Here is a 27,548-nt window from a genome sequence, read left to right on the forward strand (position 1 = left end):
TGGCGGTTATGCAGAAGAACATCTAGGAATCAAAAAGGATGTAGGGCCAGCAGAACCTTTACAATCAAGATTTCCAGGAAAGACTCCCCGAAATTCCTTCAGGGGAGGTAGCCCAAGACCACCTTATGGTAATAAATTTATCCCAAGAAATGTAGGCACAAGAGCCCCCATGGCAGTTAATACTATAGCCGCTGAATCATCAAACACCAGTCCATGGACATCTCGCGGAACTGCTAATAGAGGAAGAAATTCGAGAGGAAGCAACATGAGAGCATGAAGCTCTTTATCTAAAAATTCACGTCCTGATTCAAGAGGACCAACACAGGTTAATTGTTGAGGATGTGGAGGACCGCATTTTCAACATGATTGTCCAGAAGCTTCATCGAGTATATTGCATAGGACTAGAAAGGAACCAATATCAAATAATCAAGGCAATCATAGAAATCATGCATTAGTCAACAACGACCAAGCAGCTCATCAATCCACTGTAGTGGAATCTTCAGGGATTATTAATGGTATAAAATTCAAAATCTTATTTGATACTGGTGCCACAGATAGTTTCATTTCGCCATATGCATTAAACAAATGTGGGTTGGCAGCTCGCAGACAAAATGATTTCAGACAGGTAGAAATGGCCTCAAGAAAACTCAAATCCGTAGACTGAAGTGTGGATCAATGCAAAATTGACCTAAGGGTCTGTACGACTAAACTGAAAGTTTATGTCACAGCCTTAGGAACTTATAATCTTGTCATAGGTATGGATTGGCTAGAAGCTCATCAAGCTTGGGTAGACTGTTATGGGAAAAAAATTCTAGGTATAAATGATGAAGGAGAAGCAATCCAAATTCAAGGAATCAAGAGAAAAGTATCTTTACGCTACATATCCGCAATGAAAAAGAAACGTTGCTTAAGAAAAAGTTGTCAGGCATATGTAATTCAAGAAGTAAAGAAAAAGGACCATCCTTAGAACAATATCCGGTGTTAACCGAATTTCCGAATGTATTTCCAAAGGAATTACTAGGATTACCCCCTGTAAGAGAGCTAGATCTCACTATTGAATTGAAACTTGGTACTCAACCAATCTCTAAATCGCCTTATAGAAAGACAGTTCCAGAACTTCAATAATTACAAATTCAATTGAAGAAACTATACGATATAGGACATATTCGACCCAGTATATCACCTTGGGGTGCTCCTGTAATTTTTGTCAAAAAGAAAGATGGATCCTTAAGATTATGCATAGATTATCGAGACTTGAATCGAGCTACAGTAAAGAATCGATATCTTATGCCTCGAATTGATGATATTTTCGATCAAATGAAAGGAGCTGCTGTCTTTTCAAAAATTGATCTTCGATCAGGCTATCATCAGCGAACGATTTCAGAAAGCGATATTTCTAAGACTGCATTCCGGACACGTTTTGGACATTATGAATCAACTGTGGTACCATTTGGATTAACAAATACACCAGCAGTGTTCATGAATCTTATGAACAATGTTTTCCGCAAGTATCTTGATCAATTTGTACAAGTCTTTTTAGATGATATACTCATCTATTCCAAGAATGAGAAAGAGCATGAAGATCATTTACAGATAGTGTTGTCTTGCCTTAGAAAACATCAGTTGTATGGAAAATTATCCAAGTGTTCGTTCTTTCAGGAAAAGATTCATTACTTAGGTCATATCATATCAGGTGAAGGAATCTCAATAGACCCTGAGAAAATAAAAGCAATCATGGAATGGCCAATACCGAAAAATGCACATGAAGTACGAAGCTTTATGGGTTTAACCGGTTACTACCAAAGATTTGTGGAAGGATTCTCTAAAATTGCAAGGCCAATTACAACCCTTCAGCATAAAGGTATTAAGTATGAATGGACTGAGGAATGTAACAAAGCATTCTCTGAAGTCAAAAGACTACTAACCAGTGCACCAATCTTAAGAGTCCCTGATATGGACAAAGATTTTACGGTATGTGCTAATGCATCCAAACATGGGTTAGGTGCAGTATTAATGCAGGATAGAGGAGTAATAGCATATGCCTCCAGAAAGTTAAAACCTCACGAAGAACTCTATGCTACTCACGATTTAGAGTTAGTCGCTGTAGTACTAGCTTTAAAGATTTGGAGACATTATCTAGTAGGGCGAAGTTTTACGCTTAAAAGCGACCATCAAAGTCTTCAATATTTGTTCACCCAAAGAGACTTAAATGCCAAGCAAAGACGATGGAGTGAATTCCTACGTGAATATGACTTTGGAATATCATATATTAAAGGAAAAGAAAATGTAGTGGCAGATGCTTTAAGCAGAAAACCCCGGATATTCTCCCTCAATACCTATGAAAGTAGACTTAAGGCAGCGAGTACTAGAACATCTCATAAAAGATAGCTGGTATTTAAAGGTAAGATCTAGTCTCGATAGTAAAAAGCCGAAAGAATCTCAATTTGAAGGATATGAAATAGAAGATGATGGAATCTTACGATTTCATGGAAGGATGTATATTCTTGATAATAGGGATCTTCGAGACACCATCCTTAAGGAAGCCCACAGAGCAGTATATTGTGAACATCCTGGAGTAAAGAAAATGTATACGGATACTAAAAAACTCTTCTTCTGGTCAAGCATGAAACGCGATATCGTTCAATTTGTTGCAAGATGTTTGGAATGTCAGCAAATAAAAGCAGATCATTGTCACCCAGCGGGTCTCTTACAACCTCACGACATTCCTATGACCAAATGGGAGATCATTTCCATGGATTTCATCACTGGACTACCTCTTACATCTCAAAGACACAATGCCATTCTGGTAGTAGTGGATAAATTAACGAAAAGCACCCATTTTATTCCCGTAAGAGATACTTACGAAGTTGCTGACGTAGCCCGAGTATTCATAAATGAAATTATCAGATTTCATAGAGTACCTAAGAAGATTATATCAGATAGAGATTCACGATTTACTTCAAGATTCTGAACTTGCATGCAGTCAGCCTTAGGAACTCAACTAAATTTGAGCACAGCTTATCATCCTGAAACTGCTAGGCAAACAGAAAGGGTAAATCAAGTACTTGAAGATATGTTGAGGATATATGTTATGGATCAGCAATCACACTAGGAAAGGTACTTATCCTTAGTCGAATTTGCATACAATAACAGTTACCACAGTTCAATCGGGATGCCTCCATTTGAAGCATTATACGGCAGACCTTGCAGAACACCATTAACTTGGGACAGGTTAGAAGACCGAGTGATAATAGGAGCAAAATTAATCCAAGAAATGGAAGAGCAGGTAAAATAAATTAGACAGCGATTAAACAAAGCACAGGACAGACAAAAGAGTTATGTTGATGCCCACAGAACTGATAGGAAGTATGAAGTAGGGGATCAGGTTTTCATCCGCATCAAACCGAATAAAAGTACTATCCGATTCGGAAAATGAACAAAATTATCACCCCGATTTATTGGACCATTTAAAGCCATGGAAAGGGTTGGACCTGTTGCCTATCGACTTGCACTACCACCTCACTTGCATAAAGTTCATAATGTATTTCATGTACTGTATTACAACATTACATAGCTGACGAATCTCATAACCTTCAATGGAAGGAACTGCAGGTATCGGACGAAGAAACCATATTGGTCGAACCATTACGTATACTGGAACGTAGAGTTCGACAACTCAGAAATCGTCTAGTAGACCAAGTTAAGGTCCAGTGGGACAAGGATAGCCCTGGATTAGCTACTTGGAAAGATACAAAGAACATATGTCAAAAATACCCCAATCTGTGTCAATTTTGAAAAACTTTAAACTATGTTTTGTATATATTTACTTTACTATAAATCAGAGACTCAACCATTTTTGAATGATCATATATAAACGTGAATTTTTATGACATAATATATGTTTAAATTCTGTTGGTACATGGATACCAAGACGGAATATGTTATTGATCTTACTAAATTATAGTTATCGAAGTAAAGTTTAAAATATTTGAGTAATTTTGCTTCTAATGGGAATTAAGATATTATAACTTCGTTTCATTTATACGTATCAATATGATTGATGAGATAGAAATCAAAGAATGATTACATTTTAATATGAAAGTTAATGACATGAATAGGATATGGCAAAGTATGTTACACCGTAGTTGATGTGTGTGAATTATACATAAGCTGTTTGTTTTTTAATATGTTAATGCACATTTTATAAATGCATGGACAAGTGTTTATGATTGCAGATAATATCCGTTACCAAAATGACCACGTGATGACAGAAACCTCAGAACAATTAAGGCTCAAAGAGATTCCATGATAGGGTATTAACCTTGATTCTACTGGGAGGGGTGGAGGTGTTGCCCACCGTTTATCCTCCAAACCCTGGAGTCATGGGAAGACTGTGCGAATCACGCTCCCCTAGACATGTGATGATGACTGTTGGATGCCTACTGGGAATCAGGTCGGTATAGCCGACGCTGTCATCCTTAGAGTTTATGAATGGTTAGGTCAGTATAACTGACGCCATGGCATACTCCAGTAGAGGACGGATAGGATGGGGCGGAAGAGATTAGGAAGGATAGGATGATTTTGTAATAGCTTGGGGACCTGATTGAGGTAAAGCATATTCATTAAAATTATAAACCTAGAAGTATTCAAAACACCAATTTTATAGTGTCTTCACATTAAATAATAATTTAACCTCGATTTACAATCCTAAGAAGAATGTACTAATTGCTATCATAAGTAATCATATAAAATAAAAACTCTAACTTCGGACAAAGTTTTCTGAAGGGGGAGTGTATGTAACGACCTATCTATAAATATAGAGAACACAAGAATAATAGCAAGCATACGATGCATGCATATGATAGCTACATATGCATGTGTCGCATACACCGCACTAGTATTTATATACTAAATTAACTATAAGTATTAAATATCATGACACTTCTTCAAATAGAAGTTCTATTCATCCATCAACACCCATATTGCTTAATGTATCATGATTAATGGGTAGATACTAAATTTAAAATGTATAATATAAACATAACAATAAAAGGATAGATGTTAAAAATTAAGCTAAATCCTAAAAGATGGTTATATAATTATATATTTTAGATTATTAATAAATTATAATAATAATATAATAAATTAATTAAAAGTAAGGTACTTAGTATAACCTTATGATCTTTATATTAAAGGTACTTTACTAAACCATAAAAGAAATATATTTATTAAATCATAAAAGAAATATATTTTATTAAATCATAAAGAAATATAATTTATTAAATCATAAAAGAAATATATATACGTGACCATAAAAGATATATATATGATACGTGACATGGAAGGGTGTCACCAGGAGGCTAAGCGGTGGGCTGCTGGTGGAAGAGCGGCCACCGCCAAGAAACGAGATATAAACCACCGAGAAGAATTTTGGAAGGGAGCCGGGAGGAAGGAAAAGAACGGAGGAAAGGGAAACTGAAGGGAGGACATCCATAAACTGGAGTTACCAACAGGAAGAGCGCAGATTGTTCTGAGGTTTCTAGGCACGGGGGAACAGTCTGCTTCAACTAAGAAGCTTACAGGACTGAGTAGCGAGGTTCTGCTCAGTTTGGCTAGGTGGATTCGGTCTTTTGGTAACCGAAGCAGGGTAGCTGGAGGAATCATCCACTGCAGGTGCACAGGGTAGCTGGAGGCATCATCAACCGCAGGTGCACAGGTAGGTACCCTCAACAGTTTTGTTAGTTAATTTTGTAAGATTTCAGGAAATTAATTACAGGCTCATGATAAAAACCCATTTATTGTATTTACATCTGCTTTAAGGTCCTTTCATCTCCCTTGCTCTTCTTCCTCGGACACTGGGTCGCCTAATGACCCAGCTCCGCATAGTGGAAGCATTTAACCTTGGAGAGGTCCTTCTTCTTCCGATTTTCTTGCTTACCCTCAGATGCTAGGACAGCATCCACCTCCTCCTCCTTGATTCTGATCCCCTTGCTGCTACTTCCCATCTTGGTCACCCTCCTAATCTCTTCCTGGCGAAAAGCTGCCCACATTTCCTCCCAATCTGGAAGGGTCGCCCTGCTCAATATGCTCTGGACAAACACCTCCCAATCTTCTAAGACTGCATTCAGGGTTGTTCTCACCATCAACTTTGGGTCTGGTGTGGCCCCTATGGAAGTCAATTTATCTCGGATCTCCTTCAATCGACCGAGGAAGGTGTCGACCTATTCTCCCTTTTGCATCTAGTATGACCGCAACTGATTTTCTAGGAGCACCTTCCTCTGCACAGAAGTATGATGTTACAACTTGGTCAGGGCCTCCCACATCTCCCGTGCCGTATTCTTCTCGGCAATATGTGGTACTATATGATCCTTGACATCGTCAAGAATAATACTCTTGGCCCTCGCCATTGCTTCCTCATACCTATCATTGTCAATTGGGTCAACTGGGACCACTATCATCTTCAAGGCGAAGTGCTTGACATGATTTTTGTCAAGTACGGATAAGATTCTGGCCTTCCAGACTACGAAGTTTGAGGCTCCGTCCAGTCTGTCCTGGTCTCTTACTCCGTGTAGTGCCATTCCGCTACTCTTCTACTTCCCTCCTGGAAGTTCTCGATGTGACTCCCTCTGAGCCTCGATTTCCCTCCTGGAAATCCTTCTGCCGATGTTGAGATGCCCCTTACTCTGATCGTCTATGCAACCGCACCACTGATCCGGATTTCTCGGCTAGAAACCCTTAGTAGCAACTCCCTCCTCCTTGGCCTTGCCCTGTTAGGTATTGTTCTGACAATAGTACCCCACCAGCTCCACTCTACAACTTATCCACAGCCTCCTAAACCCCAGCAACCTGAAGGTGAGAGCTCCTAGGCTCTGCGCAGTCCCAGCACTGGCAAACTAGCTCCCTAAGCCAACTGTGTTAGCCCTCCTGGCCTCTGTGTGGCTCTGCGTGAGCCTGTCTTTGCCTCCCTCAGCCTCTGCACAGCCTCTTCTTGGCTCGAACTTGATGACGCAGGCACTACATCACCCCTTCCTTGTTGTTTTGCTGCTAGGAATAGCTTATGTCACTCAGGACCGTTGTTTTCTGCTGTTGCTACTCTGCTCAGCTAATGTCCTCATTTCTCCTGTGATCTGCAACCACGCTCTGATACCATGTTGAAGTTTCTAAGTCTAACATTTAGAAACCCTCCATGTACTTTTTGATTTATTCCTTCCTACTTGTTTTGATTAATTAACAAGTTATTTACCATGTAAATATTGAAAATAAACACAAGTACATGCTCAACACGTTACAAATCATCAACTGAAGGAAACAGAAACAAGCACACAAATGACACCGTTATTTTTGGACTAATGTCCCCGGAAAAACCCAATGCGGGAAAACCAGTGCAGCTATCTGAGGGTTTGATTTATTAAGCAGTTTCAGAATACAATCTGGGTTCCAAATCTGGCTCACCCAACAAAGAAAAATCTTGGCAGTAGTACCACTCCTTCAGAGACAGATGCTCCGGCCGAAACCCCAGATAAAGACTCCGGCAACTCCTCAGCTCCAATCTGCCCCATGAAAAACCCCAGCATCAGCGTCTAGGGACTACGTCAGCCTCTTCTGCCCTTTACGTCAGCTTTCCCGACAGTTCCGGCTTCTGCCCTCTGCGTCAGCTTTCCCGACAGTTCCGGCTGTTCCCGGCAATTCCGGCTTCTGCCCTTTGCATCAGCTTTCCCTGCAATTCCGGCAATTCCAGCTTCTGCCCTCTGCGTCAGCTTTCCTGGCTGCTGCACTGATCCTCCTGGCACTATCTCTGCCTCTCTGCTTCTGTATTCACTACCCCTCAGCTGCAACTCTAGATCACTCTCTCAACTTTCTCAGCAAACCCAGCCCTAGAAAGTCGAAATCTTGATCTCTTGGTGTGTTCTCCAAGTGACCCTCAAACCTCCTCTTATACTTTTCTCATTGACAAATCAACGGTCGAGATTAAGTCCCTAATCAATGGCTAAGATTAGATATGGCTTGATCCATGACTTTTGGACCATTCTAACACAGTTTTATATTAATTCACATTAATACTTTAATTTCCCTAAGTTTAGACTTAGGGACTCCATTAAAAATATTAATTATTTTAATATCTCCCAAATTGTTAAGAATTTGTCCAAACCCTTTCTAGGTATTAGAGATCTCATGTGCCTTAGCCTCTCCACCAAATTTCGTGGCTAGAGCACATCCGATGCTACCCCAAATCAACGTGAACCTTATTTCAGTGTCCCAGCTACACGATAAGGGATATAATGTCCACTTTGTAGGGAAGAAGGCTTCATCAAACACCGAAATTGGAAAAAGGTCAAGCAGATTGGAGTTCGTAGCAACATGCTGTATAAGTTGCAGATCAACTCTTTAAAGGCACTAGTTAGCAGCAGCAAAAGTGATAGCAATAGCAATGGGAGAGACATAAATGAACTATGGAATATGATAATGGGGTGTTTACACCATGGAGCACTTAGGATGCTCAGGGAGACAGTGACAAGTGTTCCAAAATTAATACAAAACACGATGATGTGTGCAAGGGGTGTGTGCTTGGAAAATATGATAAGGCAACATTCCCAAGAAGTGATAGTAGATCAAATGGCGTGTTGTAGCTTATACACTCGGATATTTGTGGCCCTATGTCCACTAGATCTCTCAAAGGGTACGAGTACTTCATCACCTTCATCAATGACTACTCCAGGAAAACTTGGATCTATTTCTTTAAGACCAAGGATGAGGTCTTCAATTGCTTCCAAGAGTTCAAGGCTCTAGTGGAGAATGCGACAAGAAAGAAGATCAAGGTACTTCGCAAAGATAACGGAGGAGAGTACACAGACAGTGACTTCACGAGATTTTGTGCAAAGAAGGGCATTAAGAGGGAATGGACAACTCCATACAATCACAGCAAAATGTAGTGGAACAGAAGAATAGGTTTATAGTTGGGGCGGCAAAGGCTATGTTGTATGACTAGGGCATGCCCAAGTTTCTATGAGTGGATGCATGTAACACAACGGTGTATATACAGAATAGCGTTCCTCACAAGGCATTGGGGAAGATAACACTCGCAGAAGTCTTCTAAGGGAAGAAACCAAAAGTTAGTCACTTCAGGGTCTTTGGTAGTGTAGCTTGCTGCCATATAGCAGATGAAAAACACACTAAGTTGGTTCAGACTGCAAAGAATGGGTTCTTCGTTGGCTATAGCGAAACCTCAAAGGCATACAAGATCTTTATTCCTAGCAGCAAAAAGATTATCATGAAAAGAAACACGAAGTTCATGGAGGACAGGGCCTTCAAGAGATCTCGCGAGATGCCAACGGGTGATTAGAGTGAGACAACAATAGCTCCATTAGTCCAACAGCAGGGGCAACCACAAGGATAGCAGTTAGGACAGTCACAAGGATCTAGTATAGTTACCAGTGCTAGCATGACCTCAAGTGCAGGCGATCCTATGAGTTTGCAGCAAACGGAGCAGCAACGGCAGGATGAGGAGCTGGTTGATCTTCCCACCACTAGTGGTCAAACCAACAGCGAAGTTCATCAAACACTAAGGGATGAAAAGGAGTTCATAAGAGCTCCTAGGACGAACTTGAGAGAACACAAACAACTAGACAGGTACCAAGCATTGGTGGCACGGGTTGTTGAACCTTCCAGCTATCATGAGGCTGCACAGCATCAGGTGTGGGTAGTGTGAAAATTTATGAATCTACACATCAGAAACCCCTACTGCAATTACTGGTTTAACATCTCCTACTTGTTCTTTGCATTAACAAGTTATTTAATTACATAAATATCGATGTAAAACACTATTGCAGCCTACACATACATACAGATCATGAACTGAAATACACTGAGACAATCACACAAGGGACACCGTTATTTTTGGACAATCGTCCCCGAAAAAACCCAATTCGGGAAAACCGGTGCAGCATATAGAGGGTTTGTATTATTAAGCAGATTCTTGAATACAACTAGGGTGCCAGATATGGCTCACCCAACAGAGAAAAATCCTGGCAAAAGTACCTCTATTCGGAGACAGATATTCCGGCAAATTCAACAACTGGATGATCAAACCCCATAGATGACCCGATTGTTCCCAGTGCTGGGCAGTAATGGCTGCTCCAAGCTTTGCGCTGGAACTATTTCACCCCCACAGTGAGTCTCCCTTATTAAGAAAGTCAATTTGTTGAACTCCTCCCTCTCTGCCCCACAGAATCTCCCCAGCACTGCCTCTAAGGGCCTGTGTCAACCCCTACGGCTTTTGCGTCACCTACGTCAACCCCTACGGCCTCTGCGTCACCCTCTTTGGGACTACGCTGTCTCTCCCAGTGTTGCTCTGCCTCTCTCTATGTATTCTTCGACCTCAGACTAAAGTTCCCTTGCCGAACTGCCACTCACTGCAACTCAAATCACTTAGCTCGACTTTCTCAACAAACCACGCCCCAAAAAAATAGAACTCTTTAATCTCTTGGTGTATCTCCAACTAACCCTCAAGCCTCCTCTTATACTTGTCCTGTTGATGAATCAATGGCTGAGATTAAGTCCCTAATCAACGGCTTAGATTAGAATTGGCTTGATCGTCGTCACTTAGAACCTTCTCACCCATTTTCTTAGAAATTCTCACCCATTAAAAAATATTAATTATTTTAATAACTCCTCATCCGGGTGGAATTTCTCTAAACGATTTATGGATTCTGGAGATCTCATGCGTTCTAGCCCCTCCATTAAATTTCAAAGCTAGAGCACATCCGATGTTATCCAAAATCAACAGGTAGATGCCATGGTGGAGGAGTATAGCACTATCATGATGAAAAATGTTTGGGAGGTAGTGTTGAGGCCTATGGATAGGTCAATTGTGGGCTCTCGATGGATCTATAAGATCAAGTATGTTGCAAATGGAAGCGTAAACAAGTACAAGGCTAGGTTCATTGAAAAGGGGTATGCGCAAAAGGAAGGCATAGATTATGAGGAGACCTTTCCCCAGTTGCCAAATATACTTCCATTTGTTTCGTTATATCTCTAGTAGCATAGATGCCATGGCAGATTCACCAGATGGACATCAAGACAGCTTTCGTGAACTAGGTGATAGAGGAGGCAGTATACATCGAATAGCTAGAGGGCTTCGAGACACATGAGAGAGGCACATGTGTGCAGACTGAAGAGTGTTCTATACAGGCTCAAAAAGGTTCCTAGGGTGTGGTATGGTCGGATTGACAGCTACTTGCATAAAATGGGATTTGTCAAGAGTGATGTAGATCCCAACCTTTACTATTTGATGGTAGAGGGTGAGACACTCATCCTAGTTTTATATGTGGATGACCTCTTTCTTACTAGGTCATCAGGGCTCATAGAGGACTGCAAGAGGAAACTGGCAACAGAGTTTGACATGAAGGATCTGGTACTGATGCATTACTTCTTAGGCTTGGAAGTATGGCAGAGGGACGGGGAGATCTTCCTTGGTCAAGGGAGATACACTACAGAGATTCTGAAGAGGTTCAGGATGCAGAACTATAGGCCTATGTCTACGCCTATGATTACGAACTAGAGGAAGATCAATGCATCAGAGGACGAGGACGTTGACCCAACCTTGTATAGGAATCTCATCAGTTCCCTCATATACCTAGTCAACACTAGGCCAGATATCTGCTTCGCAGTCAACACTCTCAGTCAGTTTATGGTGGGACCTAAGAGAGTGCACTAGAAAGCAACGAGGCATATACTGAGGTATTTGCGCGGCACAATCGAGTATGGGTTGAGGTATACTCGAGGTGATGGTGTCAGGTTATGTGGTTATACGGATGCAGATTGGGCAGGCAGTTCAGTGGATCGAAAAGCACATCTGGGTGTTGCTTCAGCGTTGGATCAAGAGTTGTATCTTGGTGCAACAGGAAGCAAAATTTCGTGGCACTGAGCTCTGCAGAAGCAGAGTATATGGCAGCTAACATGGCCACATACAAAGCTATTTGGCTTTAGAAGCTGCTAGTGAGTCTATTCGGTCAAAAGATGGAGGCGACCGTATTTACTGTGATAATCAGAGTTGCATCAAACTCTCTAACAATCTAGTGTTTCATGATAGGTTGAAGCATATAGACATACGATACCATTTCATTAGAGATTGCATGCAGCATGGAGCAGTCCAGCTACAACATGTTCCCACGGCGCAACAGGTTGCAGATATACTCACGAAATCTCTAGGGAGAGCTAAGTTCGTCTATTTTAGAGAACAAATGCATATAGTGGAGAACACCTTCCTTGCTAAGGAGTGTTAGTTTATGGATTCTTGGTAGCATCGGACAAGTGCTCTAGTCTCAGATGGTTCTAAGAGGCTAAGGAACATAGGATCTCCAATACCCAAAAATAGTTTCACGAGATATGGCTCTAAAACACCTTAATTAAATTAATTATCCAATAATTGAATTAATTCTTAAGTTTAACTTGGGGAAGTTGGTTAATTAAAGTTAATTAATGTTGGAAATAATACTGAGAGGGGGGGTGAATCAGTATTATCAAATTCTTTTCAATATTCCCTCTAGATTTATAATTTAAATTATTCTTCAGATGTTGACCATTAATTTGAATGTCAGTACCATATAATAATGAACAGGAACAAGAAAAACAGACAATCACACCAAAGAACACCAGATATAAGGTGGAAACCCAATGTGGGTGAAAACCACCTGCTGCAATGTGTCTCTATCTTCTTTCAATTAGAAACTTCTTTTACAATGATTCTGTACTGGTGCATTCCTTTACCAGTACGCAGGCTGCAGCCTACAGAGAGCTACAACCCTCTCTCGTTTTCCAGTCTCTCCTGGAAGGGAGCTACAACCCCCTTAGCTCTTGTACTAGCTGAGCTACTAGTACGTAGGTACTGACCTATTTCTTTTCTTCCAAGGACCACGTTTCATTAATTTTCAGACTGGATCCATGAACATCAAATCATCATCAAGTACATGTGAATCAACCAATCTCCTTTTACAATCAACTAATGAGCCTCTCAGAATGCAGTAACCAGACAAGCAATACCAGTAATCTAAACCCATAATTCAGCAGCAATAGACAAAAGGCAGCCAACAAATATTTCAAGAAAAGTCCGCAACTTCACCAATAGAAACCTGCGAATATCCGCAGTTCTTCTTTATCTACCCTGCGTAGCTCCGCACCTACTCTGTTTACTAGACAGCATACCTACGCACCTGATCCGTCTGTTGAACTGCGCACCTACTCCATTCACTGGACTACGGATCTCCGCACGTGATCCGTCTGCTAGACTGCACACCTCCACACCTGCGGCTTCTGCTGAACTACGCACCTCCGCACCTGTGGCTTCTGCTGGTCTGCGTACCTCCGCACCTGCGGCTTCTTCTGGACTGCGCACCTCCACACCTGCGCCTTCTACTGGACTGCGTACCTCCACACCTGCGGCTTCTTCTGGACTGCGCACCTCCACACCTGCGCCTTCTACTGGACTGCGTACCTCCGCACCTGCTCTTGTCGCTGAGCTGCGTACCACCACACCTGCGTTGTGGATCGCCTGCGGACCTCCGAATAGAGCCAAATTATCAATCCTCCAATGTGCCACAGACTGTCAGATCCACAAATCTGATCATGCGCCAAAGAGATCACGACCCCTCAGTTGATCTGTCTTCTCATGCTCAGGTTCAACTCTAACTCACCAACCGATTATAATTATTTCAGATCTTGTTCCTCTTAAGATATTCAACATATAAAAAGTGCTTAGCCAATTGATCTCCTTTCCTTTTTATAGGCAAGCCCTTACTCAAACCATGGATCAAAACCATAGAAAGCCAATACAAGGGACCCAAAAACCGGGGTTCAATATTTTAGATGCAATACCACGGACCAAAACCATAGGATCACACATGTCGGACTAGATACCATGGACCAGTCATAAAAATTCCCACGTGTGCGCGCTTCTCTGCATGAAAGTGAGTGAATTTGACATCCGCACCTTTTGTTCGGAGAACCTGCGGGTATGCCCGCACTTCTTGTTCAGGGCACCTGCGGGTCCGCAGCTTTTGTTAGGCTCACCTGCAGGTATCACATTTTCTATTATTTTGAGAGCCTAAACAAAGATTTGCCACTTGAGTGAGTTGCCATCAAGGACAACACCTGTGCCATAGCACCAAACCTAAGTCATAATGCCAACAATCTCCCCCTTTGGACTTGATGGCAACCCCAAGATCCTCAAAGTCATTCTCCCCCTTTGTCATCAAGGGCAAAGGGTTATGCTCCCCCTAAGATCATGCTGTGCTGATAGTGCTCCCCCTGACTGTAGACCAGATCTGCAAAAGAAATTCTCTTCAAGAAGAACCATAAACCACCATACACCAAATGACCTTCCTATCACCAAAAGATTCTATACATACATTCATCACCCAACCAAGTGGGGATCATCCTCCCAACCAAGTGGGGTTACATCAGAAATTTACATATGACAACCAAGTACATTACATCATTCATCCCGGACATAGGCCGTTACATGACCTTGACAAAAGAAGTATAAGACATAGAGACAAAACATTAGCAGCAATATTAGATCAGCATCCATGTACTCCTTCTGTACATGCTCCTCCAAGATCTACAACAGTGTTGCGGGGGAGCGCCCCCCCCCTCGCTCCCGCTCCCGATCCGCGCTCCGGGCGGGAGCGACTCGGGAGCGGGTCGGGAGCGCGCTCCCGAAATCGCTCTCGAAAAGGGAGAGATTTCGGGAGCGCGCTCCCTAAAAAAAAAATCGCTCCCTGCCTTTTCGGGAGCCTTTTCGGGAGCGTTTTGCCTTTTTTGCATTATTTTTTTTGTATTAATGTTCGAAATGCAATTTTTTTTGAAAGAAACAAATAGTTTTTGAGTGGGGCAACTTAATGATCAAGTCTAGGCCCTAGTATTGATATGCTATTCATGGTAATGTTAAATTCTTAAAGTAAAAGTGACATTTTCTTTAATTTTCATTTTCATCCTTTTACTTAAATTTTTAACATTACCATGAAATGACTCAGGATGTTTGAGAGTGGTTTCGTCCTCATTGGATTTCATATGGAGAAAGTAGAATTTTAGATTTCATTCAAAATCCAGCAGACTTATCAATTTTTCAGGATTTCAGGATTGGGGGATTGCAATGTTTCCATTGAATTTTGTCATGTATTAGGGTATGGAACTCATATTTAATCAAGAGTACCAATCCCTCTATGTACCTTGATGTTAGTGACATTGGTTGTCGAACTCCTCTATCATGACCCTTCTAAAAATGTACGCATCACTCAAACAAAATCTTGACTTGACATGCTATGCTTTTTCTATCTTATGTTAATGCTTAGAGGGTGATATTAATGACAAAGATCCCTATACAGATACAAAGGTAATGACAAAGATACCTCTGGATATTAATGCTTGGAGGGTGATACTAATGACAAAGATCCTGATTTTGCAACAAGACTAAAAAATTAGACATTTCTCGTGGTGGCAAGAGGCCCAAGCATAGGAAATAGATAATAGATTTACTTCTCTTTTCTAGTTTCTAGTAGCTTTTATAACTATTGACTCTTTCATATTTATTATGATATTTTTTTAAACAATATATGACAATTTAAGTTTGATGTTGGCAATTATAACTCATTAGTAATGAATTATGAATATGATGCTTCATGAAAGTTGAAAGTTGTTTCATTTCATTTCATTTTATAACATTTCATTTCATGTTAGATATTATTTGTTGTAATGGTTACACTTAGCTTACAAGTACAACTTTGGTGATCAATGATGATAAATGTTATATATTGAATTTTGAAAGCTTGAAACTTTAAGATTGATGAATCATGAGACTCAATATGTTGTATGTTACTATGTTACTAACTTGCGGACGTGGTTGATGAAGATTATAACTTCTAAAGTTCTAGATGATTGTTGTTATATGGTTCAATCTATGTTTTTTTATGTTTTTTATATCTAATTCATCATTCTACATGTTTTTGTTGACATATATGTATCAAAAATTAAAAAATATAAAAAATATATATATTTTTAAAAAATCGCTCCGGGATTCGCTCCCAAACCGGAAGCTTCTGAAAATGGTCGCTCCCGCTCCCGCTTCCGCTCCCGCTCCCAAGTAACATTGATCTACAATAATGCCAACAATGCATTATTAGAAGAATATATGCTCCCCCTGAACCTGTGCCATTCGTTCTTCGACCAATCCATAAACCAGCGAATGTACGCGTATACCTCATATGAAACTCGCGTACAACCAACAATCTCTGAAACAGACAAGATTCAACAGCAAGATGATGCATCAACTACCCCTAGCTTTTGCATGAGGTATTCAAAGGTCTCCCTGGGCAGCGGTTTGGTGAGTATATCTGCAACTTGTTCCTTAGAGGGAACATACTCCAACTTGACCTTTTGTTCAAGCACTTGTTCCCGAAGAAAATGATACTTGATTGGAATGTGCTTGGTCTTTGAATGCATGACAGGATTCTTTGAAATACTGATTGCACTTGTATTATCACAGAAGATGGAGATAGGTGGAGTACAAGTGATTTGCATGTCTTGCAATGTTTGCATCATCCAAAGGAGTTGTGTGCAGCAAGATGCAGCAGCTACATATTCTGCTTCAGCTGTAGATAATGCAATAGAGCTTTGTTTCTTGCTGAACCAAGATACTAATCTAGGACCCATGAAGAATGCACAACCACTAGGGCTTTTCCTGTCATCCATGCTTCCAACCCAATCTGCATCTGTATAAGCATGAAGTGTGGGATCTGTATCTCTAAGATACCATAAGCCATAGTTTTGAGTTCCTTGAAGGTACTTGAAGATTCTCTTAACTGCCTGAAGATGAGTTTCCTTTGGATTTGCCTGAAATCTTCCAACAATTCCCACTGCATGCATGATGTCTGGTCGGGTACCTGTCAAATAAAGCAGACTTCCAATCATGGATCTATAGGTTGGTTGATGTACTGCTGCCGACTCATCATTTGCGCTGAGGCTGCATCCTGTCACCATAGGGGTACATACTGGTTTCGAATCCTCCATCCCATATTTCTTCAAGATCTGCTTGAGATACTTGGTTTGTGATAGAAAAATACCATCTTTGTTTTGTTGGACTTGCAAACCAAGGAAATATGTGAGCTCACCAAGCATGGACATTTCAAACTCCTTTTGCATCACCAAGGCAAACTTTTGACTCATGTCTTCTTCATTGCTACCAAAGATGATATCATCTACATACACAACAAGTATTAGCAACTTTTCATTATCAACCTTTATATATAGATTGCTGTCAGTTGATCCTTTTATAAAACCTTGTTGATGAAGATATTTATCCAACCGATAATACCATGCCCTAGGAGCCTGTTTAAGACCATAGAGAGCCTTTTTGAGCCTGCATACAAGATTTGGATCATTTCCAAGGATGAACCCATCTGGTTGTTCAATGTACACTTCTTCATTCAAGTCTCCATTCAGAAAGGCAGATTTTACGTCCATCTGAAATACTTTGAACTTTTGAAAGCTAGAGAGAGCAAGAAACATTCTTATAGCCTCAAGTCTAGCAACTGGTGCAAAGGTTTCTTCAAAGTCTATGCCCTCTTGTTGCGCATATCCTTTACAAACAAGTCTTGCCTTGTTTCTAACCACATCACCATTTTCATTTAGTTTATTTTTGAAAATCCACTTTGTCCTTATGACATTCTTATCTTTTGTTATAGGAACCAATTCCCAAGTGTTATTCCTTTCAATCTGTTCAAGTTCTTCATCCATTGCCTTGACCCAGCATTCATCTTTGCATGCCTCTCTTACATTTTGTGGTTCAGTGGAGGAAAGTAATGCCAAATAGCTTGAAGCTTCTGCAATTGTTCTTCTTGTTTGTATGCCTGCCTCCTTTTGCCTCAAAATTTGAGATTCTGGATGATTCTTTTGAACATACCTGAATGGAGTCTTTTCTTCTATCCTTATCTATTCCTCTGGTGCCTCATGGGTTTCTTCTTCATTATGAATCTGATTTGATGTTGATGGATAGTCCTCATCATCTTCGAAGTCTTCAGATCTTACCTGCCTGGGAGTGTTTTCTTTTTCATCCACCACTACATCAATGCTGTCGACAATTCTTCCAAGCCTTTTATTGTAACATTTGTAAGCTTTGCTGTGAGGAGAATAACCAAGGAGAATGCCTTCATCTGCTCTAGGTTCAAACTTGCCAAGATTTTCATCATTATTTTTAATATAGCATTCGCTTCCAAAAATTTTGAAATGTTTTACTGAAGGAGTCTCACCATACCAGAGCTCATGAGGAGTTTGAGTTCTGTTCACCCGAATATTTGTCTTGTTGAGAATAACAACTGCAGCAAATGCGGCTTCACCCCAGAAGGTTGCGGGAGTTCCAGACTCATCAAGCATAGCTCGAGCCATTTGTTGAACCGTTCTGTTCATCCTTTCCACCACTCCATTTTGCTGTGGAGTCCTAGTTGTAGAGAATTCCCTTCTTATTCCATGTTCTTCACAAAAGTCAAAAAATTCATTCGAGGTAAACTCCCCACCTCTATCAGACCTTAGGCATTTGATTTTGTGATCTGATTCGTTCTCCACCAAGGCTTTGAATGATTTGAACTTTTCAAAGGCTTCGTCTTTGTGCTTCATAAGTCCTATCCAACACATCCTGGAAATGTCATCAATGAATAATATGAAATATTCTTCTCCTCGAGGTGACATTTTCCTAGATGGGCCACATACATCAGTATGGACAAGTTCAAGTGGCCTGCTAGCTGATCCTTCCTTCTCAGGGAAGTTAGTTCTGGTTTGCTTACCAAACTGACACGATTTGCAAATTGTATTGTCTGGAATTCTGATGTCTGGAAGACCACGACCTGCCTGGTATTTACAAGCTTTCCTTATCTGTGAGAAGCTAAGATGCCCCAGTCTTCTGTGCCATAACCAGTGTTCATCGTTCTTGCTTAGATAGCATTGATGTTGTCCTTCTATGAATATGTATAAATTATTTGGAGTCCTTATGCCTTTGATCACTGTTTTTCCTGTATCCAGATCGCGAACACTACATCCATTTGATCGAAATATTACCTTTGTTCCTTGATCACACATCTGACTGACACTCAACAAATTATGCTTTAACCCATCAACATACATAACATTTCTAGCTTTGACCTTTTCTTTCAACTGAACAGAACCTTTACATTTTATGAGCGCAGGGGTGTCATTTCCAAAAGAGACCTTCTTCTCCTTCTCTAAGGCACTATATGACTGGAGTTTTTCCTTGTCACCCGTCATGTGTTTCGAACAGCCACTGTCAATGTACCATTGATTTTCTTGCCCTTCTGCATATAAAGCTATACCACATCTCTCTGGTTGTAGTTCCTTCATTCTCCATGTTTTGACACTTGAGGCTTGCTCCTTCTGAGTTGTCTGCCGAAACCTGCTCCTGCATTCAGAATCTTCATGATCGAAGTTGTTACAAACAATGTTACCAGACTCGGAATCGGCAATAAATCGGCGAGGCAAAAGAGCGAAGAGTTTTAATCGGATCGGGAAAAAATCGGGAAAAAATCGGCAAATTCATTAAATAAAAATATACACATATATTGAATTAAAAAAACCATTTTTCATTAATATTGGGTAAAGGTATGTCCAAACAATGCATAATATCAATAGATGTCCAAAATATCATGAATAAATAAGTATCTCATATATGTTATGAGTCCACACATGATCCAAAGCACTGAGTTTTGAGTCCTTAGAAGCATATGCTTCTAAAAGTTTACAAAAAAGTAAAAAACTGCATACTAATCAGAAAAAAATCAGCAACTAAGAGTCTAAGACTCTTAAGAGTGAGAACTAGAAGCAATTCCTCCCGCTCCTTCGCTTGCTTGACTCTCAAAGTTCTCCAAGTCATGAAGGCTGAAAAGAGGAGGCTCATCTAATTGAACCCATTCTGCCGCATTTGTAGCTTGCAAATCTAACTCTTCAAGGTCAATTGGTGAATGATCAATACCTGTCATTATCATGAGACATTGAAATGTGAATTAAAATTTCACTTTGAAGTTTGAACTTTAAAGTTTAAACTTTTAAAGTACGAACTAGATTATGAAACCTTCAAATTCAAGCTCTCGAATCTCACCTTGTATTTGTTTGTTGCGAAGTCGTAGATTGTAATGGACAAATACAAGGTCATTCAAGCGCTTTTGTGTCAATCGGTTGCGCTTCTTAGAATGTATTTTCTCAAACATGCTCCAGTTGCGTTCACAACCTGAAGCACTGCATGCTTGGTTTAAGATTCGAATGGCAAATCTCTTCAAATCTGGCGTATCACTACCAAAGTTTTGCCACCAAAGACCTAGCAAGTGGTAAGGGTTTGTGAGTAGAAGACTAGAAGTACCAAATTAGTAAATAGTAAAAACTTAAAAAGAAAATAAAATTTAATAAAACATTTAACATACAAAATAAAGTTTAAACAAATTTAATGAATTGATGAAGCCTTCAAGCTGGGTACCTAGCAAAATCTTTGACCTTTGTCTTATAGCACTGGTATAGGCAAACAATTTAGATGGTGTCCTATAATCTTGTAGTTGGGAAAAGACACGACTTTGTTGTTCTGGATCAGGGAAGCACCTTTCCAAGCATGTCATAAGTCCTCTGCCAACCTCCCCATCCTCATTAAATTTTCTCTTATCATAAAAATATTGTGGGTTTAAGAAGTACCCAGCAGCATGTAAGGGGGAATGCAATTTCCTATCCCAACGTGCATCTATAATGTCCCAAAGAGGCATATACTTTGTCTCATCATCCCCATATCTTCTTTTGATGGCCTCCTTTGCGAGATCCATCGCCTCATAAATGTAACCCATAGCGGGTTTGTCACCATCAACCATCCTGAAAGTTCAAGCATTCAAATTTAAAGAAATATGAAACATTGTAAATAAAAAGAAGCTTGAAATGAAATTTAAAAAATGAAAAAGTTAAAAGACTAAAAGTACCTGAGAACTCTAACAAGGGACTCCGTCACAGCAATAATCTCTTCAGCATCTTTCCAGAAGCCATCATTAAACACAAGTGCAGCAATTTCGATGCCTTCAGGGGTCTTGGAATGTTTAGATCCCATCCACTCAGGTCCCAAGAACATCCTCTTCAGATTTATCTTTTGCTCAACCACAGATTGCAAAGATATGAAATTTGTTGCAAATCTAGTCACTGCAGGTCGAACAATTTCTTTACCTTCAGTGTATATTCTCATAGTGTTTAGGACAATAGTGTGGTTGTATAGGTATTTGGTTATGGATTTTGCCTTCTCCACAACCTCATGTATCCAATGAAGCTTACCAATGTCCTCAAGCATTAAATCTATGCAATGGGCAACGCAAGAGGTCCAAAAAATAGTGGGGTGCCTCATCTCAAAAAGTCTACCAGCAGCCATATAATTCGTTGCATTATCGGTGACAATTTGTACAACATTTTCTTCTCCCACTTCTTGAACAACTTCCTCCATCTTTTCACAGATAAGTTGGGCACTCTTAACCTTATCTGAAGCATCCACTGACTTGAGAAACATTGTGCCTGCGGGACAAGATACAAGGAAATTTATTAAAGTTCTATTCCTCTGATCTGTCCATCCATCACTCATGATGGTGCACCCTGTTTCTACCCATGATGAACGAAACTCAGCTAGCAGAAGCATGACATCTTCAACACTCTCTAACAACATATCTGTCCTAAGGCTCTCTGATGTAGGGGCTTTGAACCCTGGACCTGCATTAGCAATTGCATCAATCATAGCTTGCCAATAAGGACTTCTGGCACAGTGGAAAGGTATGTCAGAATAGAACCAAAAGTTAGCAATGGCCTTCCTTGCCTGAATATGGATATTTTTTTTCCAACCAGTGCCATCCAAGGTAGGTTGGGAACCGGGTTTTGTGCGGGGAGCAAAAAAGGCGTTTATGTTTCCACCTCCAGTGTTCAAGGAAGGAGTTGAAGGACTGGCATGGCTTTGAGGCATGTGTGGAAAACTTGGGAACGGCATTGAGGATTCAACAGATTGAGGTGACATGGGGCTAGTGACAGAAAAAGTATCAACTCCAACATTTCCTATTTCAGCAGTTTGCTTTGCTTTCTTAGCATTATGTTGCTCTAACATTTCAAGGGCCAAGGCTGCTTGGTGTTGGACATTCTCGTCAACCTTGGTGCAAATACCTATATCATGGCCAGGTATTTTTGCAAGGTGGAACTTGAATCTATAAATGCCTCCACTGCATTCCTTTTTGCAAAATGTACAAAGGAGCAAGGCTTTTCCAGGAATCTTGTCACAATAAGCCCAAGCAAAGTCCTTCTCTCTCGGCATTGTTGTTGCTTTGAACTTGTGTTTAATTTGTAGTTTCTGTTAAGATGAGTCCTGTGAAAGACAAGAAAAAATCAAATTTAAAAATCATCCAAAAATTTAAAATATGCTAGAAATTTAAAAAAGTAAATGAAGAGTCAAGACTCAAGAGTCTCAAGACAGATGGACAAAACACTCATATCTGTAGCTGCTTCAAGCTCAGACTTGGTGGCAGGTGCTAATATATACTGTTTATCAAGAAAGATTCTTGTAAGCTATATACATTGCAGGCTTATATTGCAACATACATAAATATTGAAAATGAAAATGCGAAGATGCAACATTAGCCATAGGAGCCTCATTACAGGAGACCAGAATATATTATTCTTGGCTTCATACATCAGTCATAGAGCTTCTGGAGATGGTGTTTTCAAGCTGTCATAGAGGTTGTATTTTTAGCATTCTACAGTATATCAACAGTTTCTTGAAGATTGTCGTTGGATTGCTGAAGCTTGTTGAAATGGAGAGCTAATCTTCACATCATTCTTGAAATATGATAATTTTGATGCAGGTAGCACTTCTGAAGGAGATGAGACTAGTGATAGTATTCTGATTTATAAAAGGAGAACAAACTAGAAACTAACAATTGGCCTGAAAGTTGCCTCTCCTTAACATTTATTGCCATAATATTATATGTAGTATGATGTAGTGCATATTGCCAATCATTTGACGCAGTACAGGTTACTCAAAATATGATGTGGTAATTTAAAAAAAAACGAATGGTTCAACTAGTAATAAACTCACTAGAAATAGACGTAAACTGAGACTCAGAGAAATAAAAGGAGCTGTACACTTACCTTTGACCAAGAGTATGGAATCTGGATTCAGTTGTAGTCTCGGCAAGCTTCCATTCTCTCCGGCTTTAAAGTTAACGGGACCTGCAAGTTGTCAACACTGTAACCGTCGGTTAACGTATATCTATTATCAACAGTCGACTGTCGAGACTCGAGACTCGAATAGATGCAAGCAATGTCGTCGCCGGTCGGTCGAAGAGACTGTGCTTCCAATGCGGGCTTCGTCGGTCGAAGAGACTGTGCTTCCAAGGCTGAAGCAATGTCGTCGGTCGAAGAGACAGGGATATGCTTCGAGTCGAAGGCTTCGTCCGATCGTGTTCGAACTTCGAATGCTGCAAATTGCAATGACAAACGCGGCACTGTTAACAGTTATAAAGGCGGCAGCGTTAAACTGTTAAACAAGTCACGGTTCACCGATGCGGGAAAGCAAACGCGGCAAACCGGAAGGCGAAAACCCTTATTAATTTGGCGGGACTCGTAAAACTCGTGAAAATCGGACGAATCGCATAAATCGCGAGTCGAACTCGCGTTGACCACGAGTTACACTCGGTCAACGCGAGTTGACACGCCCAGTTTCGAATCTGCTCGTTCTGCCGCCGATCCGACTCCCACTCGCGATTATTCCGATTTTTTGCCGATTCCTGTTACACTGGTTACAAATAGAGCATTCTATTTCATTTTCAAGAGCAGAAAAGTTATTGTAGGTTCTTTTCACGATCCCAGTCATGCTCCTTTGTTTTTGAGCTTCTCTAGTCATGATTGTCTTATAGGCAACACATTGAGCTACATTGTGGCCAAAGTTATGACAAGAGAAACATTGGCCATTGAAGAAACTCCTGTGATTATCAAATCTACTGGCCAAACGATTGTAGTTTCTATTGACACCCATTCTTGAAGCAAATTGAGAAGGTTTTACCTGAGGCTGGTTGTAGCTTCTATTTGTCCTTAAAGTAGATTGTCCCCGATTTACCTGATAGTCTTTGTTCATTCTTGAGGTAAACTGTCCCTGATTTACCTGATGATTTCTATTAGGCCTTTGCTCGCTCCTCCTTGCTGCATCAAGATAAATTTTGGAGGTGGATGCTTGAGATGCTTCTTCATTATATCCCAGACCTGTCTTGATTAGTGGAGAATGCTGCACATTGATAATCTCATCCAGAGTTTCAGATCCTTTAACAAACTTAAGATTAAGAGCTTTTGTTTTCTCAATCTCTTTTCTAAGACCAACAATTTCACATTCTAACTTTTCATGAAGTTTTTCTTTTTCACCCAGTTGGAACTGCAGAGTATCAATAATCATATTTTTCTCTTCTAAACAAATTTTGAGTTTAGAAATCTCTTCATACAGACCTTCTTCATCTATAGCATCCATGAAATCATCATCTTCAAAGGCCATTAAGAGTCTATAATTGTTACCTTGTTCATCTTCGTCACTATTTGAAAGTCCATCACTGTCTTCATGAGTGTAATAGCTTTTCTTATTTACATTCTGTTTCTTGTTCCATCTGATAGGTTCCTTACCTTTATCAAGCTTGTCTTTATGAGGACACTTTGCAGCATAGTGACCGACTCTTCCACAAGCAAAGCATTTGAAAGGTAACTTACCACTGAATCTTCCAGCACCCCGTTGAAGGTCCTTGACAAAATTTGATTCTTCGTCTTCTTCTGATAGATGTCCTGACTCATAGTAATCTCCTTTGCCTGAAGCCTTGAATGCAGCTTCTCTTCTGTCTGATGGTCCTCCTTTCCTCATTTCGTAAGTGGTCAGAATTCCGTGCAGCTGTGACATAGTGAGATTTCGTAGATTCTCCTTTTCTTCTATTGCAGAGACTTTAGATTCAAATTTAGGGGACAAGGATCTTAGAACCTTTTCAACCACAACAGCCTCTTTTACTTCTTCACCCAAATTTTTCATACAATTAACAATCTCATCTACATGAAGGAAATAGTTAGCCACACTTTCATCATTGTGCATTCTGAGATTTTCATACTGAATTTTGAGGGTTTGAAGTTTTGCTCGTTTTACCTGTTCATCTCCATAGCTCAGAACAATCTTGTCCCATATTTCTTTTGTGGATTTATACTGCATAACCTTGACGAATTCTGATTGAGATAGACATCCTAATAGAGTATTAACAACTTTTGCATTTGTTTCATATTGCTTCTTACCCGCCGGATCTCTAGGTGTTGCTGACGGAAAAGTGTACCCTGTATCTATGATATCCCAGACTTCTGTACCAAGAGATTGAAGATAGGCAGTGACTCTTACCGTCCAATATACGAAGTTTGTCCCATAAAAAATAGGTGGCCTGATCGATGCTTCTCTCTCGTAGTTGCTCATGATGATAAATCTTCCTTCAAGCGATCAAGCTTCTTCTGAAGGACCTGCTCTGATACCAATTGTTGGAAATAATACTGAGAGGGGGGGTGAATCAGTATTATCAAATTCTTTTCAATATTCCCTCTAGATTTATAATTTAAATTATTCTTCAGATGTTGACCATTAATTTGAATTTCAGTACCATATAATAATGAACAGGAACAAGAAAAACAGACAATCACACCAAAGAACACCAGATATAAAGGTGGAAACCCAATGTGGGTGAAAACCACCTGCTGCAATGTGTTTCTATCTTCTTTCAATTAGAAAATTCTTTTACAATGATTCCGTACTGGTGCAGTCCTTTACCAGTACGCAGGCTGCAACCTGCAGAGAGCTACAACCCTCTCTCATTTTCCAGTCTCTCCTGGAAGGGAGCTACAACCCACTTAGCTCTTGTACTAGCTGAGCTACTAGTACATAGATGCTGACCTACTTCTTTTCTTCCAAGGACCACGTTTCATTAATTTTCAGACTGGATCCATGAACATCAAATCATCATCAAGTACATGTGAATCAACCAATCTCCTTTTACAATCAACTAATGAGCCTCTCAGAATGCAGTAACCAGACAAGCAATACCAGTAATCTAAACCCAGAATTCAGCAGCAATAGACAAAAGGCAGCCAACAAATATTTCAAGAAAAGTCTGCAACTTCACCAATAGAAACCTGCGAATATCCGCAGTTCTTCTTTGTCTACCCTGCGTAGCTCCGCACCTGCTCTATTTACTTGACAGTGTACCTTCGCACCTGATCCGTCTGCTGAACTGCGCACCTCCGCACCTACTCCGTTCACTGGACTGCGGATCTCCGCACGTGATCCGTTTGCTAGACTGCGCACCTGCGGCTTCTGCTGAATTGCACACCTGTGGCTTCTGCTGGTCCACGTACCTACGCACATGCGGCTTCTTCTAGACTGCACACCTCCGCACCTGCGCCTTCTACTGGATTGCGTATCTCCACACCTATGGCTTCTTCTGGACTGCGCACCTGCGCCTTCTACTGGACTGCGTACCTCCGCACCTGCTCTTATCGCTGAGCTGTGTACCACCGCACCTGCGCTGTGGATCGCCTGCGGACCTCCGAATAGAGCCAAATTATCAATCCTCCAATGTGCCACAGACTGTCAGATCCACAGATCTGATCATGCGCCAAAGAGATCACGACCCCTCAATTGATCTGTCTTCTCATGCTCAGGTTCAACTCTAACTCACCAACCGATTATAATTATTTCAGATCTTGTTCCTCTTAAGATATTCAACATATAAAAAGTGCTTAGCCAATTGATCTCCTTTCCTTTTTATAGGCAAGCCCTTACTCAAACCATGGATCAAAACCATAGAAAGCCAATACAAGGGACCCAAAAACCAGGGTTCAATATTTTAGATGCAATACCACGAACCAAAACCATAGGATCACACACATCGGACTAGATATCATGGACCAGTCATAAAAATTCCCACGTGCGCGCGCTTCTCTGCATGAAAGTGAGTGAATTTGACGTCCACACCTTTTGTTCGGAGAACCTGCGGGTATGCTTAGCCAATTGATCTCCTTTCCTTTTTATAGGCAAGCCCTTACTCAAACCATGGATCAAAACCATAGAAAGCCAATACAAGGGACCCAAAAACCAGGGTTCAATATTTTAGATGCAATACCACGAACCAAAACCATAGGATCACACACATCGGACTAGATACCATGGACCAGTCATAAAAATTCCCACGTGCGCGCACTTCTCTGCATGAAAGTGAGTGAATTTGACGTCCGCACCTTTTGTTCGGAGAACCTGCGGGTATCACATTTTCTATTATTTTGAGAGCCTAAACAGAGATTTGCCACTTGAGTGAGTTGCCATCAAGGACAACACTTGTGCCATAGCACCAAACCTGAGTCATAATGCCAACAATTAATTAAGAATGTTCGAGATTGCTCTAGAGACTTCTACTGATGAAGTCTAATTGATC

At 40.6% G+C, this 27,548-nt stretch overlaps 2 protein-coding genes across 6 annotated transcripts in view; both read right to left on the reverse strand.

Moving 5' to 3' along the window:
* LOC149155464 (zinc finger (C3HC4-type RING finger) family protein) overlaps positions 1-27,548 on the reverse strand; it is a 276,009-nt gene that overhangs the window by 195,874 nt on the left and 52,587 nt on the right. The window lies entirely within an intron of this gene.
* Positions 20,278-21,348, reverse strand: LOC149155466 (uncharacterized). The gene is made up of 3 exons (XM_089439427.1): positions 21,012-21,348; positions 20,545-20,907; positions 20,278-20,284 (listed from the first exon to the last, which is right to left on the reverse strand). Exons 1-3 carry the CDS (start codon positions 21,266-21,268, stop codon positions 20,278-20,280), a joined length of 627 nt encoding a protein of 208 aa, XP_089295553.1. The 5' UTR covers positions 21,269-21,348.

The sequence above is a fragment of the Pinus tabuliformis genome, chromosome 9, assembly GCF_031772625.1.
Source record: "Pinus tabuliformis cultivar Carrire ecotype Pingquan chromosome 9, CPIR1, whole genome shotgun sequence".
NCBI classification, from domain to species: Eukaryota; Viridiplantae; Streptophyta; class Pinopsida; order Pinales; family Pinaceae; genus Pinus; species Pinus tabuliformis.

What these genes read in the sequence shown, in the direction of transcription:
- LOC149155466 (XM_089439427.1), bottom strand. Translation starts at nt 21,268, where the DNA reads ATGAGAATATACACTGAAGGTAAAGAAATTGTTCGACCTGCAGTGACT. An exon ending in TCCCTTGTTAGAGTTCTCAG is followed by an intron (nt 20,908 to 21,011) that starts GTACTTTTAGTC and finishes TTGAACTTTCAG; the next exon opens with GATGGTTGATGGTGACAAAC.